Genomic DNA, 21311 nt, shown 5'->3' with positions numbered 1-21311 from the left:
CAGTCCCACCAACTAGTTGGGTGTCTTCAGTCCTGTGACTTCATGTCTCAATCATGTTCATCTTGTGTTTAACATGGGAACTTAATACCTGCCTCATAAGGTAATAGGAGTGATGCCTACTAACTGCTGAGGACCGTGCTCTAGTGTGTCTAGTGTATTAATTACTCTTCCACGCTGCACAGCAAGCCAGTGGTTTAGGACACACACACTCATCGTCTCATGGTCTGTATGGGCCACAGTCTGAGTGCTGACTAGCTGGGTCCTCTGTCGGGACTGGCAAGGCTGCAGTGAGAGTGTTCGTTGGAGGTGGTTGTTGGTAGAACTCACTTTCTTGCAGGTGTAGGAGCCTGATGGCTGCATCTTTAAGGACAGCAGTCCTCTCTTTGACAGGGGGGCCTCTGGACTCTTTTAAAGGGTTTGGCTGATGGTTCAGCCAAGATAACCTCCCCTTTGATCAACTCCAAGTCAGAATCCCTGCACCACGCCCGGATAACCTGACCATGGGTGTGTCCACACAAGAAGGCGTGAGTGCCTTGAGGCCATCTTAGACTTCTGTCTGCTGTACCCAAGACACCTTTTTCTATACTTGTGCCTGGGATGGATGGAGGTGTTGGGGGGGTGGGTGGGAAGGAGAGAGCTGGACTATGTAAAGGAGGAGCAGCAAAGTGTCCTCAGAGCTGCCTAGAGACAGCGTGTTGGTGTGTTCATCAGCTGATGGATAATTGGGTGGCTGTTGAACAACATAGAGTGTGGCAGTGTAGATACACATTAAGGTATTAATGTGGATAATATTTTGTTGTCTCCTACACTAATCCTCATTTCCTCTTGTTTCTTGCATATGGGTTTTTTGAGGATTATTGATTTGTTCATCAAATCCAATCATTCAACCATTTATCCATCCATTTATCCTTCCATCTTTCCAACTCTGGATCCATTCATCCTTCCATTGATCCATTGATACAATCATCCATCCACCCATCCACTCATCTATCCATCTAGCCATCCATTCATCCATCCATCCAGTCATTCAGCTAACACTGAGGACCAGTCTTTCTGGGTTCTTTCATACGTTTATTTCAAATGATTATCCCACTAACCATAGGAAATACTAATACCTTCATTTTTCAGTTGACATGATAGAGAAGGTTAAGTGACTTGTCCAAGTTCACACAGCTCCCAAGTGGCAGATGTCAGGATTCTTGGTTTCAGATTTCTCTTTATGTTCATATTCTTATGTGTTTCCCAACCTAAAAATTGCCACCATCTATATTAAGCTTATAATTTAAAGTGTGAATGAGTGAGTGAGTGAAGTCGCTCAGTTGTGACTCTTCGCGACCCCATGGACTGTAGCCCACCAAGCTCCTCCGTCCATGGGATTCTCCAGGCAAGAATACTGGAGTGGGTTGCCATTTCCTTCTCCAGGGGATCTTCCCAACCCACGGCTCGAACCCAGGTCTCCCGCATTGCAGGCAGATGCTTTAACCTCTGAGCCACCAGGGTTAAAATATCAGTAAGAAGAATAACCTCTATACTTAATGCTATAAAAAGTCATTATGGAATCATGTACTTTATTTTGTGAAATTATTTCTTTCAATTTTATTGTGTTTATTGAATAAAAGGAATTTGCTTTTATTTTCAAATGGGGAATTTAGAAAGCTGGAACTAATAGTGGAAATGATTATAACAGTAATTTTCATACACTGGATATTACAGATAGTGGTATCAAAGCTAAGATGATATTTTCATTTTAAATGTTCCCTTTGGGAGTAAAAGAATGGGTTATACTGAAGCATTTATCACTAGCTTAAAACCTTTACTATTTGATTACTAATCACTATCATGGTAAAGGTGCCACCTTCATCAGGTACCTATTGGTTCAGTCAAGCAAACCTTCCATTGAAACCAACCAGCACCTCAGCAGGTATGAGTGCCATCACGAGGAACTGATATTTGGGTGAAAGCTAGGTTCTTTAATGTAACAAAAGTAGTCAGTAGTTCAATAGTTAGTCAGTACTCAGTAGTAGCAATAGTTCTTCATAAATGCAGCAAAGGAAAGCCTGTAGCATTTCATAAAGCTAAATCTTTAGCATTATGAAAAGGCCTGTAGCGTTTCATAAGAAAAGCCTAATTCTCATCTGGATACTGTGACTGTTGAAATGAAAATTTTCCAGATTAAACACCAGATGCATTCCTTTTACATCACTGTTTTCGTTTTCAAGTGTCTTTGTCATTATTTGGTACCTTTACCAATGACTTAGTTTAAAGATGTGAAAATCATATTTCCTTTTCATTCAAAATATCGATGGGAACAAAGTTTTGAGAAAAGAACTGCTAATGACAGGGATCGAAAAAATATTTCTGACCTTACTGCCCCAATTCAGAATTGAATCATGAAAAAAATATATAAACCACTCATTTGAAAGTGAGGTGTCATGGCTATATAAGTAAATTCTCCTGTTATCCTGGGCATCCTGTATCATGAGTAACACTTTTTCTTTTTTTTTTTTTTAATGGTGACAGCGCCATTTTGCTTGAAGCTTTATCAGGAAATCCTGCAGTCTCCAAATGGCGCTTTGGTGTGGTCCTTCCTAAAACCTGTATTACATGGGAAAATACTGTATACACCAAACACTCCAGAGATTAATAAAGTCATTCAGAAGGTGAGTGTGACTGAATGAGGGTGTTATAGACCACACAAGCAGTCCAGTGGGGAGCAGGCTGTTAAAATATTTGCCATGATTGTTGTATAGCTCAGATTACAGACAGTTTTCTTATGTTGATGACAATTCATTTTGCATTTTTTTTTTTTTTGTTTGACTTTTGCCTGTGCTCTTGGTTGTTGAGCTTAGACGTGCTGCATCATTCTTTCAGGACATCTGGGGGAGGAGGTGTTATTTAGAGTAACTAATGCTGGGGGAACAATTAGACAGAAAGAAGGAGGCTGGTCAGGTGGTCCCAGGAGGATGTGGAGAATAGGTGGGCATCTGGTGATGAAGGGAGAGTCAGACCCTGTGTTTGTGGTCTGGGTCTGGTTGTGCCATTTCCCAAGTTGGTGGCGAGCCTTTGGTACCCTCACTTTCATTTCTTGGTCCCCACCCACTCTGCCCAATGGCAGGCAAGCTCAGGTGAAGAGGTAGAGAGCTTCCCTGGAGGAGTTTGGGCATTGCACAGCTCTGCGCGTTTTCCCTTTCTTAGGCTTCTTAGCTTCTCGTGCATGCTGAGTTGCTTCAGTCCTGTCTGACTTTTTGTGGCCCCATGGACTGTAGCTCGCCAGTCTCCTCCATCCATGGGATTCTCCAGGCAAGAATACTGGAGTGGGGTGCTATGCTCTTGCAGGGGATCTTCCTGATTCAGGGATTGAACCCGGGTCTCTTCTGTCTCCTGCATTGGCAGGTGGGTTCTTTACCACTAGCGCCACCTGGGAAGCCCCATCCAATTCAGGATTTATCATTGGTCATATTAGATGACGGTGCTGTGTTTTCCTGCAGTCTCATCTTTTTTTCTGACGGTGGCTCATGAGTCTGCAGACACTTTTGAGGGGCTTCAGGAGGCCATGGGCCCTGTCAGACCCGGGGAGGAATCACCAGTCCTATTAGTGCTGAGCTACCAGGCTTCAGATGCTACCCACAACTTAGAAGCTGAAAAGTTAGTGGTGGTGTGCAGTCATCCAAGCAGTTGGGTTGTTTTGGGTCCAAGTAGGTTTTACCAGTTCATGTTGCCTTTCCCTTACGGCTGCTGTGTGGAGTCTCTTTCCCACCTGTGACTCAGCTCAGGGGCTATATTTGCCACTGTTTATTCTCATGGGGAAACAGTGGTTGACTTCATGTTTTTAGGCTCCAAAATCACTGCAGGTGGTGATTGCAGCCATTAAATTAAAAGACGCTTATTCCTTGGAAGGAAAGTTATGACCAACCTAGACAGCATATTCAAAAGCAGAGACATTGTCAACAAAGGTCCATCTAGTCAAGGCTATGGTTTTCCAGTAGTCATGTATAGATGTGAGAGTTGGACTATAAAGAAAGCTAAGCACTGAAGAACTGATGCTTTTGAACTGTGGTGTTGGAGAAGACTCTTGAGAGTCCCTTGGACTGCAAGCAGATCCAACCAGTCCATCCTAAAGGAAATCAGTCCTGGGTGTTCATTGGAAGGACTGATGCTGAAGCTGAAACTCTAATACTTTGGCCACCTGATGTGAAAAGTTGACTCATCTGAAAAGACCCTGATGCTGGGAAAGATTGAGGGCAGGAGGAGAAGGGGATGATAGAGGATGAGATGGTTGGGTGGCATCACTGACTCAATGGAGATGAGTTTGGAAAAACTCTGGGAGTTGATTATGGACAAGGAGGCCTGGTGTGCTGCGGTTTATGGGTCATAAAGAGTCGGACACGACTGAGCAACTGAACTGTGCTGATTCTGAATGTACTTGATAACTTCTGCTTTTATCTTGAGAATGTCCATTTGGAAGGGTATTTACCGAAAGCCTGGGCTCTCACAGTGAAGTGACGTTAATCTACACGGGCATCAGGCATTCATCCTTTCAGGGCCGTGCTTCAGAGGGGCCTAGAGCCAAAGCCAGTGTTATTCAGATAATCTCAGTGCATTAAGCTTTTAAGGACTGTGGGTATTTTAGAAATTTCCCAGAAAATGGCTCTATATCACAGCTTTATTTTAAATTCAACTTTAAAAATTCAACAAAAAATGAATTTATTATTGTTATAGTATATATTATTACACGTAATATCATTGATAACAATATTATATGCACTATAGTATTATATACTGGGCTATATTGTGCACTGTAACAGCTAGTGTGACCATCCTCTTGTTGAAGGGCTCACCCTGCAATGGGGAAAGACAAGACAAACATCTGAAGAAATAACTCAGAAATAATGTGATGGGAGAGTCATTCTGAGAGCAGTGTCCGCAGGCTTCCTTCCTGGTCTGTGGGTCAGGGTTCGACCAAGAGAAACAGCAGGGAGAGTTAAGAGGAAGTGTTACCACTGTCGCAAGGTGCTAGGGTGATGGGCCGGTCAGTGATGTGAAGAGAATTTTAAAGCACGAAGCCTCTCTGCTGGGCTAGGAGGGTGTCAAAGGAAGGGACAAGACCGGATGTGGCCTCCAACCAGGGTTGGGGTCCCAACCTCCATGGGGAGAGCATGGTTCTGGCCAGCTGGGTGGCCAGGTTGCCCAGGAGCCTTCCTGGTATGGTTTCAGGGGCATCTGCATACTGGGGGCTGGAGAAGGTCTACATTCGGTGACTCTCAGTGAGGTTGGACCAAGCCAGGCCTGGGGGCATCATCTGCAACCGGGAGTCGTCCACAAGGAGGTGCCAGGCCAGCAGCAGCTCCTGCTGTTGGAGAAGAGCCTGGAAAGGTGCTGTGTGCAGGAGGCCAGGTGCACGGGATCTGGGTGACCAGGAGGCTCTGGAGGCAGCTGCCTGCTGGGTGAGGACTCCACAGTGAGGTGGAGAACCCTCTGAGGGAGCCTCTCGGGGGAGCCACCTGCCAGGAGTGGGGATAGACTCCACAGTGAGATCAAGAGGAAGAAGCCTCCCTGGCAGCCTCCCAGATCTCTGTGGCAGAGCTTCACATTGAAGCAGCCAGCACAGGCCAGCCCTGCCCTTCCAACCAAGCCTGAGTGTGGACTTGAAGCCGGGGGATGACCAGATACCCACACAGCAGGTCCTACGTGGGCTTCTTCATCTTAGGGACCTGGGGCTCCGGAGGGATAAGGAGTTCCCACAAAGCTCCTGGAGAAGGAAATGGCAACTCACTCCAGTATTCTTGCCTGAGAAATCCTATGGACAGAGGAGCCTGGTGGGCTACAGTCCATGGGGTCGCAAAGAGTAGGACATGACTGAGCATGCTTGCACATGGAATTAAAGTACAAAGCTCATTAGCTCTTAAATATTAAGTCTCAGTTTCTCAAATATGTATTGAGAGGAGGTGGAGGGAGAGATACTAGGGAGGAATCCCTGCCTGTAGTCCTGACCCTGCTGGAACCTCATCCAGCCCTCACACCCACAAGGGGTGTTAGCAGTGACCTCACTCACTCCTCGGATGAGTCTCAGGGGCTAGTCACCATGGCAGAATCTCTCAGCAGGGGCAGTGGTGACTTCTGAATCCAGGTCTGTGGGTCTCCAAGGCCCATGTTTTACTTCTCTGTCACACCTCACTGTATCCCTACCCTGGGACGTGCATGCTAGCAGAGCAGCTCTGTCCTCAGAGGAGCGTGTTGTGGGCAAATGGGACACGGATCCCCAGTGACAGCACTGGGCAGGGCGTGGTGAGAAGACTGCTTCCCACAGGATGGGTGGTTATGGGAGGTCATGCTAGGGGAGGCTGGTCACTGCTGGCCTTAGGGCTTCTGATGGGGTGAGGTGCGGGGGTGGGGGCTGTGTGAGTGGACACCTGTTCCTGCTTCTGCACTCACATAAACACGTTCAGATGCAGATTGAACCACATGCTTCTCCAAGGTTCCGGGAACCATCACGGACACTTTTCCAGATCCTCTCTTGTTCACTTCTCAGAAGAACCCAGTAGGGCAGGTGCTTGTTGTTTGAAATCATTGAGTTATGTCCGACTCTTTTGTAACCCCATTGACTGTAGCCCACCAGGCTCCTCTGTCCATGGGATTCTCCAGGCAAGAGTACTGGAATGGGTTGCCGTTTCCTTCTTCAGGGGATCTTCCCAACCCAGGGACTGAACCCGCATTTCCTGCATTGGCAGGTGGATTCTTTGCCACTGAGCCATCAGGGAAGCCTGTGGGTAGGTGCTACTAGGTCCATTTTACAGATGGATCATTGTGAAGGCTGGTGAGGTTTACTTTCCCATATTTATTAGCTGGTGCATGCATGCTCAGTCACTCAGTCATGTCTGACTCTTTGCAACCCCATGGACTGTAGCCACGCTTCTCTGTCCGTGGGATTTTCCAGGCAAGAATACTGGAGTAGGTTGCCATTTCCTCTCCAGCAGATCTTCCTCACACAGGGTTCAAACCCATGTCTCCTGTGTCTGCTGCCTTGCAGGTGGATTCTTTGGCTGAGCCATCAGGGAAGCCGTCATTAGCTGGTGCATGGAAGCATATTGTGGACTCCATAGCTATATGCTTTTCACCAGCCGTATTTACACTGTTAGGTCATCATGTGGGAAAGAGCTTGTACCCTGAAGCACCCTTTACTATTATCAGCCTTGGACACTAGATTCCTGATCAGATGCTCTGCACGATTTTATGCCTTTGTCTATTGGTGCGTGGTGTTTATCCACCTTCAGCACACGACTGCCTTTGGGGGAACTTGGGGAGGATGAGAATTAGCCTCACAGGTTACAGATGGACAGAGGCTACTGGTGTTTTTACTATTAAGTGGACATGAAGCCTGATGATTAAGTAACTGAATAGAAATGAAAATTTTGCTTTATGCTGCTTGTCAAAGATGAAAGATGTCCGTGAGGTGGGAGCCTCCCGGGACTGGAGTCTGTAAGTGAACTTGACACCTGCTGGAGGTGCATGCTCCCTGCATGCAGGACTATGTGTGTGCACAAAGCACTGTGGCCCCAGGAGGCAGCGACTGCCCCCGGGGAGCCCCTCAGAGGGAACAGAACTTGCACTCATTCGATGTCTGACTGCGGGCATCAGATTACTCATCTGAAAGTAGGTCCTCACCATTCACCCCGGAGTGAGATTCTCGGGTGGGTGGAAATGTTCAACATGCAACATTTTATCAAACGCAGCAAAGTTGCCCAGAGAAAAAGTAATTACATTTACAAATAGACTAGTTTGATGTAATCCCCTGTAAAGCAGCGGTTCCTTGAGAAAGCAGCGTCAGTAGGTCTGGGAATACACTGCTCTGTGAAACTAGATAATCCCCAGCCCCCGAGATGCATGCTGCTCCCGCACGGACCTCGGATGTCTGTGTGCTGTCATCGTTTTGTCCTCGAGTCCAAGGCCACAGGTTAATTAAGGTGACAGCTGTGAGATGGCCGAGCCAGGACAGACAGACAGTCAGCCACATCCAAGCACCATGAGAGACGAACACCTTCTCCAGACTGCTTTGTAAACCTGGCTTCAGAGCTGAGATGGTTTGCTCAGGGTCTCTCCACAGTCCTTGGCCAACCTGGCCTCCAGCTCATGTCCTTTGACTCAGAAACCTTGTTGGCCTCCTCCAGCTCCCTCAGGCCTCATTCCCCTTAGAAGCATTAGGCAAATATTCTGAATGCTGAGGAGGGAGCTGCTAAGTCGCTTCAGTCATGTCCGACTCTGTGCGACCCCATAGACGGCAGCCCACCAGGCTCCCCTGTCCCTGGGATTCTCCAGGCAAGAACACTGGAGTGGGTTGCTATTTCCTTCTCCAATGCATGAAAGTGAAAAGTGAAAGTGAAGTCACTCAGTCATGCCCGACTCTTAGCGACCCCATGGACTGCAGCCCACCAGGCTCCTCCATCCATGGGATTTTCCAGGCAAGAGTACTGGAGTGGGGTGCCATTGCCTTCTCCGGAGCAGGGTGATGTAAATAATGAGCAGAAAAAATAAGCCCACAGCTAAGATCTCATGCTGGGACCCAGTCACAGGCTATTTTGTAAAACCAGCAGTTCCTAGGTGATTGATAGGTGAAAAGAGAACCCAAGCAGTTTCTCCCAAGGAGGTAGAAGTGACGACAAGACTTGAGGCTGTGGCATTTCTGAGAATTGTGCCCACTTCCAGGTGGGGCTCTGAGCTCCAAGCCTCCCGGTCTCCCTACAACCTTCTGAAGGTTTTGTTCAAGTTCTTGATTCTGTAAGTTTTCTATTTCACCAATTTGGGGAAGTTTTCAGCCATTATTTCTTTTGATAGCTTTTCAGCCCCACTCCTATCTTTCTTGGCCTCAGATACAAACATGGAACCTTTTGTTACTGTCCTACAGGTCCCCGAAGCTCTGGCCGCCTTGCCTGTTTTTCCCTCTTGCTCTTATTGGTTGATGTGTAATTTCCTGTCCTCTGTCATTTCTACTCTTCTACTTGAGGTCATCTGGCAAATTTAAAATACTTTTTGTTACGGCGTTTTCCAGTTCTGTACTGCCCTGTGCTTATCTGTCTTTCTAATAACTTGTATTTTCTTGTTAAGATTTTCTGCTATTTAATTTGTTTCAAGATAATTTTGAGTTGCTTGTTGAAGCATTTCTATGATGACAGCTTTAAAATACTTGCCAGATCATTCCAGCATCAAGTTTGTCTCAATACTGGCATCAGTTGACTGCTTGTGAGTTCTCTGGTTCTGTGTGCAGCAGGCGATGTTCAGTTGTGTTGTGGGCATTTTGACTGTTATGTTCAGAGACTCTGTAAGAAATACCTTTCACTTTTGCAGACAGTCTGTTGTTTAGGTTTAACACACAGGTCTCAGCCTTGTTTGTAGGCTGTGACTCCAGGGACGTTTAATCATCACAGGCTTTGTGCTGTTATTTTGATCTGCTCGCTTCATCTGGTACCCATGAGGCTTCTAGTAGTTTCCAGTGCTGCTGCCTGAAGTGGGGAGGGCTTCTCCAGGAAGTCTGTGCCTCTTAATCCCCTTTGCTTATTTCACTGGAGACCACCAGTTTGTTCTCTGAATCTCTGAGTGTGGTTCTGTTTTGTTTGCTGATTTGTTTAGTTTTTTATGCTAAGTGAAATAAGTCAGAGAAAGACAAGAACTGTATAATATCATTTAAATGTGGAGTGTAAAAAAAATGAAACTAGTGAATATAACAAAAGAGAAGCAGGACTTTCCTGGTGTTGCAGTGGGTAAGAATCTGCCTGCTGGTGTAGGAGACATGGGTTTGATCCCTGGTCCAGGAAGAGTCCGCTTCCTGTGGAATCATAGTTGTTGTCATTGGAGCAACTAAGGCACAACTAGACCCATGTGCCTCAACTGCTGAGCCTGTGCTCTAGAGCCCGGGAGCCGAAACTACTGAAACCAGGGTGCCAGAGCCTGTTCTCTGCAACAAGAGAAGCCACTGCAATGAGAAGTCTGCGAACAGCAATGAAGAGTAGCCCCTGCTCGCTGCATCTAGAGACAGCCTGGTGTGCAGCAACAAAGATCCAGTGCAAATAACAGTAATAAAAAGACAACCTTTAAAAAAAGCAGCAGACTCACAGATATAGAGAGCAAACTAGTGGTTGTCAGTGGGGAGAGGGGGGTGGAATAGGGGCTGGGGAGCAAGAGGTACAGGCTCTTATGTATGAAATAAGCTGCATGGATATATTGTACTGCATAGGGAATATAGCCAGTATTTTATAATAACTAAAATAGAGTATAATCTTTAAAAATTGTGAGTCATTATATTGTATACCTGTAACTTATATATATTGTATAGCAACTATACTTCAATTAAAAAAAAAAAAAAACCAAACCAGAAATGGTCTTCAGATGTTCAGACCCAGCAGTGATGGTTTTCCCCCTCCTGTGCTAACTGGGCCTGTTATCTAGCCCTTTCTCTGCTCTGAGTTCCAAGTCCTCCCTGGCTTAGATCTCTTGCATCTGTCTTGATTTTCTCTGACTTGTCCTTTTCCTTCTTTGTCTCCAGCCTCCTCTGAGGGCTGGAGTGGGGTCTGTGTTATGGCTCCAGACCAGTCCCCAGTTTGTCCCCTTTGCTTTGACTCCGAGCCTGTGCTCAGCCTCTGGATCGCACCTCTTCCTGTGGGGTCGTTCCCGTGTCATCATGGCCTCCTCACCACCTCCTCTGTGCTCCTGGGTGTTTCTTGAAATACACAGTAGTTGCTTTATACATTTTCTCCTGTCTTGCCCTAAATCAGTTCCAGATAAAGACCTTTATTCTGACGCATACACTGGCCTCGTCTTTTGAATAGAAGGATCTCTTCATGTGCCCCTTGGTGTTTCCCATGCTTGCTCATCCTTAGGAACAGAGGCTCACACTTACCCGGGTGGGTAAATAACACAGACGTCATGTAGGTCCACACCTCCCAGGGTCATGTGAAGGCAGCGGGGAGGCGTATGGGTAGGCTGCACCTCCCTTTATGGCTCAGACCCCAGCAGCCGAGCAGGGGGTGGGCACAGGTGCAGGGCAGGGAAGGCAGGAGGCAGCAGAGGCAGCCATGTGCTGGTGAGCGCTTCATCCTGTCCTAGACTCCTGGTGGGAATTAGCAGCAGGAGCCCCTCGCTTCTTTCTAGCCCCTGAACTGCTGTGACCTATGCCCTTGTGACCTCAGAGGTGTGTGGTTGGACTCCCAAACCCTCTTTAATCTTACCTGTTTGCATTTAGACTGTTTTGATATAGAAATATAGTAATGTGGCCATAGGCATCTTCATGGGGCTTTCCAGGTGGCTCAGTGGCAAAGAATCCACCTGCCAGTGTAAGAGACCCAAGGGATGTGGGTTTGATCCCTGGGTCAGGAAGATCCCCTGAGGAAGGAAATGGCAACCCACTCCAGTATTCTTGCCTGGGGAATTCCTTGGACAGAGGAGCTTGGCAGGCTACAGTCCATAGGGTTGCAAAGAGTTGGACACGACTAAGTGTGCACACACTCACACACACCCACACACATAGAGGCATCTTCATGGGTATAGCTTTGTATTTCATCTCAATCATTTCCTTAGGACAGTATCCTTTTATTTTGAGAGAAAAAGGCAAGGAAGTTTTTTGTAGGTCAGTGACTATGAATATTTTTTATGATACCAAATTATTTTACAAAAACCTTTGCTCATTTGCTCTGCCAGCAGCAATAAATAAATAAATAGAGTTTTGCACTACTGGTAATAATATAAATTAATACAGGCACTATGGAGAACAATATGGAAATTCCTTAACAAACTAGGAGTAAAACTACCATATGACCCAGCAATCCCAATACTGGACAATGTTGTCGGGTAGTTGGTAAGTCGTGTTTGACTCTTTGTGACCCCATGGACTGCATCACGCCAGGCTTCCCTGTCCTTCACCATCTCCTGGAGTTTCCTCAAATTCATGTCCACTGAGTGAGTGATGCTATCTAACCATCTCATCCTCTGACATCCTCTTCTCCTTTTACCGTCAGTGTTTCCCAACATTAGGGCCTTTTGCATTGAGATGGCTCTTTGCAGCAGGTGGTCAAAATATTGGAGCTTCAGTTTCAGCATCAGTCCCTCCAATGAATACTCAGAGTTAATTTCCTTTAGGATTGACTGATTTGATCTCTTTGCTGTCCAAAGGACTCTCAAGAGTCTTCTCTAACACCACAGTTCAAAAGCATCAATTCTTTGGTGCTCAGCCTTCTTAAGGTCCAACTCTCACATTCGTACATGACTACTGTAAAAGCCATAGCTTTGACTAGATGGACCTTTGTTGGCAAAGTGATGTCTTTGCTTTTTTTTTTTTTTAATTAATTTATTTTTTTAACTTTACAGTACTGTCTTGGCTTTGCCATACATTGACATGAATCCGCCACGGGTGTACATGAGTTCCCAACCCTGAACCCCCCTCCCACCATCCTCCCCATATCATCTCTCTGGGTCATCCCAATGCACCAGCCCCAAGCATCCTGTATCCTGTATTGAACGTAGACTAGTGATTTGTTTCTTACATGATAGTATACATGTTTCAATGCCATTCTCCCAAATCATCCCACCCTCTCCCTCTCCCACAGAGTCCAAAAGTGTGTTCTTTACATCTGTGTCTCTTTTGCTGTCTCACATACAGGGTTATCGTTACCATCTTTCTAAATTCCATATATATGTGTTACTATACTGTATTGGTGTTTTTCTTTCTGGCTTACTTCACTCTATATAATCGGCTCCAGTTTCATCCACCTCATTAGAACTGATTCAAATGTATTCTTGTTAATGGCTGAGTAATACTCCATTGTGTATATGTACCACAGCTTTCTTATCCATTCGTCTGCTGATGGACATCTAGGCTGCTTCCTTGTCCTGGCTATTATAAACAGTGCTGCAGTGAACATTGGGGTACATGTGTCTCTTTCTATTCTGGTTTCCTCAGTGTGTATGCCCAGCAGCGGGATTGCTGGGTCATAAAGCAGTTCTATTTGTAGTCTTTTAAGGAATCTCCACACTATTCTCCATAGTGGCTGTACTAGTTTGCATTCCCACCAACAGTGTAAGAGGGCTTCCTTTTCTCCACACCCTCTCCAGCATTTATTGCTTGCAGACTTTTGGATCGCAGACATTCTGACTGGTGTGAAATGGTACCTCACTGTGGTCTTGATTTGCATTTCTCTGATAATGAGTGATGTTGAGCATCTTTTCATGTGTTTGTTAGCCATCCGTATGTCTTCTTTGGAGAAATGTCTATTTAGTTCTTTGGCCCATTTTTTGATTGGGTCATTTATTTTTCTGGAGTTGAGCTGCATAAGTTGCTTGTATATTTTTGAGATGAGTTGTTTGTCAGTTGCTTCATTTGTTATTATTTTCTCCCATTCTGAAGGCTGTCTTTTCACCTTGCTTGTACTTTCCTTTGTTGTGCAGAAGCTTTTAATTTTAATTAGATCCCATTTGTTTATTTTTGCTTTTATTTCCCATATTCTGGGAGGTGGATCATAGAGGATCCTGCTGTGATTTATGTCGGAGAGTGTTTTGCCTGTGTTCTCCTCTAGGAGTTTTATAGTTTCTGATCTTACATTTAGATCTTTAATCCATTTTGAGTTTATTTTTGTGTGCGGTGTTAGAAAGTGATCTAGTTTCATTCTTTTACAAGTGGTTGACCAGTTTTCCCAGCACCACTTGTTAAAGAGATTGTCTTTAATCCATTGTATATTCTTGCCTCCTTTTTTGTCAAAGATAAGGTGTCCATAGGTGTATGGATTTATCTCTGGGCTTTCTATTTTGTTCCATTGATCTATATTTCTGTCTTTGTGCCAGTACCATACTGTCTTGATGACTGTGGCTTTGTAGTAGAGCCTGAAGTCAGGCAAGTTGATTCCTCCAGTTCCATTCTTCTTTCTCAAGATTGCTTTGGCTATTCGAGGTTTTTTGCATTTCCATACAAATCGTGAAATTATTTGTTCTAGTTCTGTGAAAAATACCGCTGGTAGCTTGATAGGGATTGCATTGAATCTGTAGATTGCTTTGGGTAGTATACTCATTTTCACTGTATTGATTCTTCCGATCCATGAACATGGTGTATTTCTCCATCTATTAGTGTCCTCTTTGATTTCTTTCATCAGTGTTTTATAGTTTTCTATATATAGCTCTTTAGTTTCTTTGCTGCTAAGTTGCTTCAGTCATGTCTGACTCTGTGCGACCCCATAGATGGCAGCCCACCAGGCTCCCCCGTCCCTTTCGTTTCTTTAGGTAGATATATTCCCAAGTATTTTATTCTTTTCGTTGCAATGGTGAATGGAATTGTTTCCTTAATTTCTTTTTCTGCTTTCTCATTATTAGTGTATAGGAACACAAGGGATTTCTGTGTGTTGATTTTATATCCTGCAACTTTACTATATTCATTGATTAGCTCTAATAATTTTCTGGTGGAGTCTTTAGAGTTTTCTATGTAGAGGATCATGTCATCTGCAAACAGTGAGAGTTCTACTTCTTCTTTTCCAATTTGGAGTCCTTTTATTTCTTTTTCTGCTCTGATTGCTGTGGCCAAAACTTCCAGAACTATGTTGAATAGTAGCGGTGAATGTGGGCACCCTTGTCTTGTTCCTGACTTTAGGGGAAATGCTTTCAATTTTTCACCATTGAGGATAATGTTTGCTGTGGGTTTGTCATATATAGCTTTTATTATGTTGAGGTATGTTCCTTCTATTCCTGCTTTCTGGAGAGTTTTTATCATAAATGGATGTTGAATTTTGTCAAAGGCCTTCTCTGCATCTATTGAGATAATGATATGGCTTTTATTTTTCAATTTGTTAATGCGGTGAATTACACTGATTGATTTGCAGATATTGAAGAATCCTTGCATCCCTGGGATAAAACCCACTTGGTCATGGTGTATGATCTTTTTAATGTGTTGCTGGATTCTAATTGCTAGAATTTTGTTAAGGATTTTTGCATCTATGTTCATCAGTGATATTGGCCTGTAGTTTTCTTTTTTTGTGACATCTTTGTCAGGTTTTGGTATTAGGGTAATGGTGGCCTCATAGAATGAGTTTGGAAGTTTACCTTCCTCTACAATTTTCTGGAAGAGTTTGAGTAGTATAGATATTAGCTCTTCTTGAAATTTTTGGTAGAATTCAGCTGTGAAGCCACCTGGACCTGGACTTTTGTTTGCTGGAAGATTTCTGATTACAGTTTCAATTTCTGTTCTTGTGATGGGTCTGTTAAGGTTTTCTATGTCTTCCAGATTCAGTTTTGGAAAGTTGTACTTTTCTAAGAATTTGTCCATTTCTTCCATGTTGTCCATTTTATTGACAAATAATTGCTGATAGTATTCTCTTATGATCCTTTGTAGTTATGTGTTATCTGTTGTGACTTCTCCATTTTCATTTCTAATTTTGTTGATTTGATTCTTCTCCCTTTTTTTTTTTCTTGATGAGTCTGGCTAATGGTTTGTCAATTTTATTTATCCTTTCAAAGAACCAGCTTTTTGCTTTGTTGATTTTTGTTATGGTCTCTTTTGTTTCTTTTGCATTTATTTCTGCCCTGATTTTTAAGATTTCTTTCCTTCTACCAACCCTGGGGTTCTCCATTTCTTCCTTTTCTAGTTGCTTTAGGTGTAGAGTTAGGTCTAGGTTTGTCATAGGTTTCTTTTCAAGGAGCAAGCGTTTTTTAATTTCATGGCTGCAGTCACTGTCTGCAGTGATTTGGGAGCCCAAGAGGATAAAATCTGTCACTGCTTATATTTTTTTCCCTTCTATTTCCCTGGAGTGGCTACCCACTCCAGCATTCTTGCCTGGAGAATTCCATGGACAGAGCAGCCTGGCAAACTACAGTCCACAGGGTTGCGAAGAGTTGGACGTGACTGAGTGACTAACACTTTCATACTACTGGGCATATACCCTGAGAAAACCACAATTCAAAAAGATACATGCACCCCAGATTTCATTGCAGCACTGTTTACAATAGCCAGGACATTGAAGCAACCTAGACATCCGTTGACAGAGTATGGATAAAGTTGTGATACATATATGTAATTGACTACTACTTAGCTATAAAAAGAAGTGAGTTGGGAGTCAGTTGTAGTGAAGTGGATGAACCTAGATGCTATTACACAGAGTGACGTAAGTCAGAAAGAGAAAAAAAAATATTGTAATTAATGCATATATATGGAATCTAGAAAAAAAGTGCTGACGAGCCCATTTGTAGGGAAGAAATGTAGACACAGACTTAGTGAACAGACTTGTGGACACAGTGGTGGAAGGAGAAGGTAGGATGAATTGAAAGAGTAGCACTGGAATGTGAAACCACTACCCTACCGTGTGTAGAATAGATAGTTGGTGGGAATTTGTTGTATGACACAGGGAGCTCAAACTGGTGCTCTGTGAAAACCTAGAGAAGTGGGATGGGATGGGAATGGGGAGGAGGGCTTGAGAGAGGGGAGATATATATATATATATATATATATATATATGGTTATGACTTATTTGAGTTGTTGTATGGCAGAAACCAACACAAAAAAGCAATTATCCTCTAATTAAAAAAAGTATCCTCTAATTAAAACCAGTTTTGCTTTCTCCTAAATAGAGTTGGATATCATAAGCCAGGTCATAGATGCTAGTTGAGAATGTATGGTTGAGGAGGGCGTGTGGGCAGATGTTGTCTTATTTAGCCAGTATATACTGGAACATTCATTCTTAGAGTGACCTGTACCCTGGGGACTCCCTGGTGAACGGATGGGCAACACACAGTGGAAGGAGCCTAGAGGAAGGGGCACTGGCACGGTCACCTTATCCGGTGACGTGTGGCCTTGGAAGATCTTTGCTCTGATGGCCAAGTTGCACACAATGTGTATCTCCTTGTTGTGGCAGCCACAGGGCTGAAGAATCTTCCTAGTGCAACACAGCTGAGCTAGAGACATACCCTGATGTGCTTTATTTTGCAGGTAAATCACACTTTTGATTTTGTGGGCAAGTTGAAGACTTTGTCAGAAACACTGCTGAAAGTGTCCAGCATTTTTCAGAGCAGTGGAAACGGCCAGATGCTCCACCAGCTGCAGGTGAGGGGTGGCCCCTTTGCCACCAAGGGCTGGGAGACCCCAGGTGTGTCTGCAAAACCAGAGGTCTCCTTCAGAGAGTGCTAGAGAGTCACCTGGGGCTTGGCTTTCCTCAGTGACTAGTAATGTTGATCTGAAATTGGATAAGTGTGAAAACTTCTTGTAAATGACCAGTTGTTTTGCCCGTGTAAGATCTTATTGCTATGAGAATGATCAATAATTCATTAATATTTATTGGTGCTTTAAATTCCATATTAACTTAAAGCTGTTTCTTTTTAAGCAGAGAATGGTTTATTTCAGGGCCACTCATGGAGACAAGCAGCTCGTGCTTGGTCTCAGCTTTTTATTGGAATATATTTGCTTTACACTGTTGCATCAGTTTCTGCTGTACAGCAAAATGAATCAGCCATACATATACGTATATCCCCCCTTTTGGATTTTCTTCCCATTTAGGTCCCCACAGGGTATTGGTTAGAGTTCTCTGTGCTATACAGTAGGTTCTCATTACTTATCTATTTTATACATAGTATCAATAGTGTATATATGTCAATCTGAATCTCCCAATTCCAGTTCATCAACCCTGCCAACCAAAAGCTTTTTGGAAGGTTTGCATGCTTTTGAACTGTGGGCCTGTTAAAACCCTTCATTCCCTAATATTCTGTATTGAGAACATAATGCATTCCAAAAAATCATGGACTGTAGCTTCAAATGTCTCAACCTGTTCAGAGAAGGACAATCATTAATTACAAAACTTTAATCAAGGTAGGTCGCATGATAACTTTCTGGGGCATCTATGTCACTTTAATTGAGCTTGAGAAAATATACCTATGTTTTGTTCTTGTTTGGTTTGTTTCTTATCCACCAGACATGTAGTTCTAGGTGGTCCTGAGCAGGGACTCGGAGCTGGAGAGTCTGGATTCCCAGCCCTGTCTCCACTGCTGTGTGATCTTGAACTTTTCTGTGCCTTGGGCTTCTTACCTGTGAAGGGAGGAAAGAACCACGGTTTTGAACTGTGAAGTGATTTACATTATGTAAGTCAGACACGACTGAGCGGATTCACTTTCACTTTTCACTTTCGTGCATTGGAGAAGGAAATGGCAACCCACTCCAGTGTTCTTGCCTGGAGAATCCCAGGGATGGCGGAGCCTGGGGCTGCTGTCTACGGGGTCACAGAGTCGGACACAACTGAAGTGACTTAGCAGCAGCAGCGGCAGCAAAGCATTGGTACGTAGGAAGATGTCTGTATCTGGGTCCTTCCCAACGCAGATACTGAGATGAGATTGCATGTGTGAGGATTTTGTCAGGGAAAGAGGTGTTGAGGCAGAGGCAGGGAGGCAGGAAGGTAGGAGAGTTTGGTGAGGCAGGACAGGTAGATGAAGCAAGGGAGGCAGGGGAGGAAGGGGAGGCAGGGGAGGCTGGGGAGTAAGGGGAAGCAGGGGAGGCTGGGGAGTATGGAGAGTAAGGGGAGGCAGGGGAGGCTGGGGAGTATGGAGAGTAAGGGGAGGCAGGGGAGGTAAGGGAGGCTGGGGAGTAAGAGGAGGCAGGGGAGGCAGAGGAGGCAGGGGAGGCAGAGGAGGCAGGGGAGGCAGAGGAGGCAGGGGAGGCTGGGGAGTAAGGGGAGGTAGGGGAGGCTGGGGAGGCATGGAGTCTGAGGAGGCAGGGGGAGGCAGGGGAGTTAGGGGAGGCTGGGGAGGCAGGGGAGGCAGGGGAGGCATGGAAGGCAGGGGAAGCAGGGGAGGCTGGGGAGGCTGAGGAGGGAGGGGAGGCTGGGGAGGCTGGGGAGGCAGGGGAGGCTGGGGAGGCAGGGGAGGCAGGGGAGGCTGGGGAGGCTGAGGAGGGAGGGGAGGCTGGGGAGGCTGGGGAGGCAGGGGAGGCTGGGGAGGCAGGGGAGGCAGGGGAGGCTGGGGAGGCAGAGGAAGCAGGGGCAGCAGGGGAGGCTGGGGAGGCAGGGGAGGGTGGGGAGGCAGGGGAGGCAGGGGAGGCAGGGGAGGCTGGGGAGGCAGAGGAAGCAGGGGCGGCAGGGGAGGCTGGGGGAGGGCATGCAGGCTGAGGAGACATGGGAGGCTGGGGAGGCAGGGGAGGCTGGGGGAGGGCAGGCAGGCTGAGGAGGCAGGTGAGGCTGGGGAGGCAGGGCACGCTCTAGAGGCAGGGGGGCCCTGGGAGGCTGAGGAGGCAGGGGGAGGCAGGGAAGGCACGGGAGGCTGGCGAGGCAGGGGACTTTGAGTGCTGGGTCCCCAGTCAGCAGATCTGGCCCTGCAGGATGGGGGCTGGGGGGCCAGGTGGAAACGCCCCCACCAGCCCCTGTGTTTGGTGAGTGCCTCCATCGAGCTGAAGTCAGTTACCGTGGGGACGGTTTTCTGTGTTGGGGAGCCGTGCCTCTTAGGAGTGACCTTGGTGGTGGTCACTGCTGAGAGCCACCTGGGGGCAGGGTGTGGCCTCTGGGCAAGGATTTCTGAGCATGCAGTGGCCCTGGCCATTTCCGTTCCTGGAGTTGGAAGCCTGTGATGCTCTTGTGGTGAGTATGGCTGTTACTGCTTTCTTCTTTGTTTACTCGTGGGTTCATCTGCTGACATAAAGATCAGGAAGCATTTTCTGTTATGAACTGTATATGGTAAAGAGTTCAGGCTTTGATAAGGGCTCTGCTGTAACCACAGATGATTACACGCAATATGTGTGGGTGTGCTTAGTCCCTGCAGTTGTGTCTGACTCTTTGTGACCACGTGGACTGTAGCCCACCAGGCTCCTCTGTCCGTGGGATTCTCTAGGCAAGAATACAGGCATGGGTTGCCATGCCCTCCTCCAGGGGATCTTACCAGCCCAGAAATCAAACCCATATCTCCTGTGGCTCCTGCATTACAGGCAGATCCTTTCCCACTGAACCGCTGAGGAAGCCCTACATGCAGGATGATAAACAGCAAATCGAGTCTCTAGAAAGTAGCGTGAGGCACGTGAGCGCGAGAGCCTGTGACGGCGCCCAGACCCATCTCAGGAATCAGGGGGTCTGTGGAGGGGTAGGCAATGGCACCCCACTCCGGTACTCTTACCTAGAGAATCCCAGGGACGCGGGAGCCTGGTGGGCTGCCGTCTATGGGGTCGCACAGAGTCAGACACGACTGAAGCGATTTAGCAGCAGCAGCAGGGAAAAATTAGGAGCTAGGGCTTAACAGATAGTGGCTACTTATATAAAATAGATAAACAACAACCTACTGTATAGCACAGGGAACCATACTCAGTATCTTGTAATAACCTAAAATGGAAAAGAATCGAAAAAGAGTAAAACACATGTGTATTACTGAATCACTGTGCTGTACAGCTGAAGCTAACCTGACTTCGTAAATCAAGCATACTGCAGGAAAAGAGAAAAAGGTAGTTTCATGGTGAAATCTTCAGTTTGGCTGAATGCTGTTTCCACAGTAGTCAAGTTAGAAATTAAAGCCACTTATTCAGTCACTTGAAGAACTTTTTGCTAAGAGAATGAAGTGTGGTGAGTGGCTCTATTTCTTTGCATCGGGATCGCATTCAAGGAGCGTCCGTAATATCCTTGGACTTTCAATAATTGATGCCAGGGCCCCTCCCTGGTCTGGCTCTGCCCCCAGAGGGCCAGGTTAGTATTCTGCTGATGCTGGCAACCCTGACTGACTTTTTCCTTCAATTAAAAGCATCTTTTTGTGGAGATGTTGCTGAGATTAAATGACTAATACATATAAAGTGCCTTCCACAATGGTGGGTGAGTAGCTAGTTCTCAAAGAAGATCCCTGGAGATGTAAATGGCAGCCCACTCCAGTGTTCTTGCCTGGAGAAATCTATGGACAGAGGAGCCTGGTGGGCTACAGCCCATGGGGTCACAAGAGTCGGACATGACTTAGTGATGGAACAGCAGCAGCGGCAGTGTAAGAATATAAATAAGATTTTTAAAAAGCAGGCACTGAGGTTTCATCACGAAGTCCTGTCATCTGTAGACAAGAGGCGACTGTGAAATTAAAGAGCTAAATGCAGAAGGTGGTTCTTATTTGAAAATTGTCACAAGTCCTCAAGTTATAAAGTTGTTTGGTAAAGGCAAGTCAGGATAATGTCAATATTCTCCAGGGAGCTAACAAATCCCCAAATTAATCCGCACTCAGAACTCCCCCTCCCTTTGGCTAATCCTGCGTTGGCGCCCCGCACCTATGTTTTCACTCTCAGTGGCTTGTTGAGTATAGTAAGTGGGTGGTACCACAGTGGGCGTGTGCACGAGCCTGCTGCAAGATAAGCAGGC

At 45.8% G+C, this 21311-nt stretch overlaps 1 protein-coding gene across 1 annotated transcript in view; it reads left to right on the top strand.

Annotated features, from left to right (window-relative positions):
- Positions 1-21311, top strand: part of ABCA13 (ATP binding cassette subfamily A member 13) — a 393578-nt gene that overhangs the window by 105564 nt on the left and 266703 nt on the right. Inside the window, exons 28-29 of the mRNA XM_042248365.1 lie at positions 2521-2660; positions 16946-17059. Of these exons, the coding sequence (XP_042104299.1) occupies positions 2521-2660; positions 16946-17059 (254 nt within the window). The remainder of the gene's footprint in view (positions 1-2520; positions 2661-16945; positions 17060-21311) is intronic.

The sequence above is a fragment of the Ovis aries genome, chromosome 4, assembly GCF_016772045.2.
Source record: "Ovis aries strain OAR_USU_Benz2616 breed Rambouillet chromosome 4, ARS-UI_Ramb_v3.0, whole genome shotgun sequence".
NCBI classification, from domain to species: Eukaryota; Metazoa; Chordata; class Mammalia; order Artiodactyla; family Bovidae; genus Ovis; species Ovis aries.
This window is presented reverse-complemented; position numbering and strand designations above follow the sequence as displayed.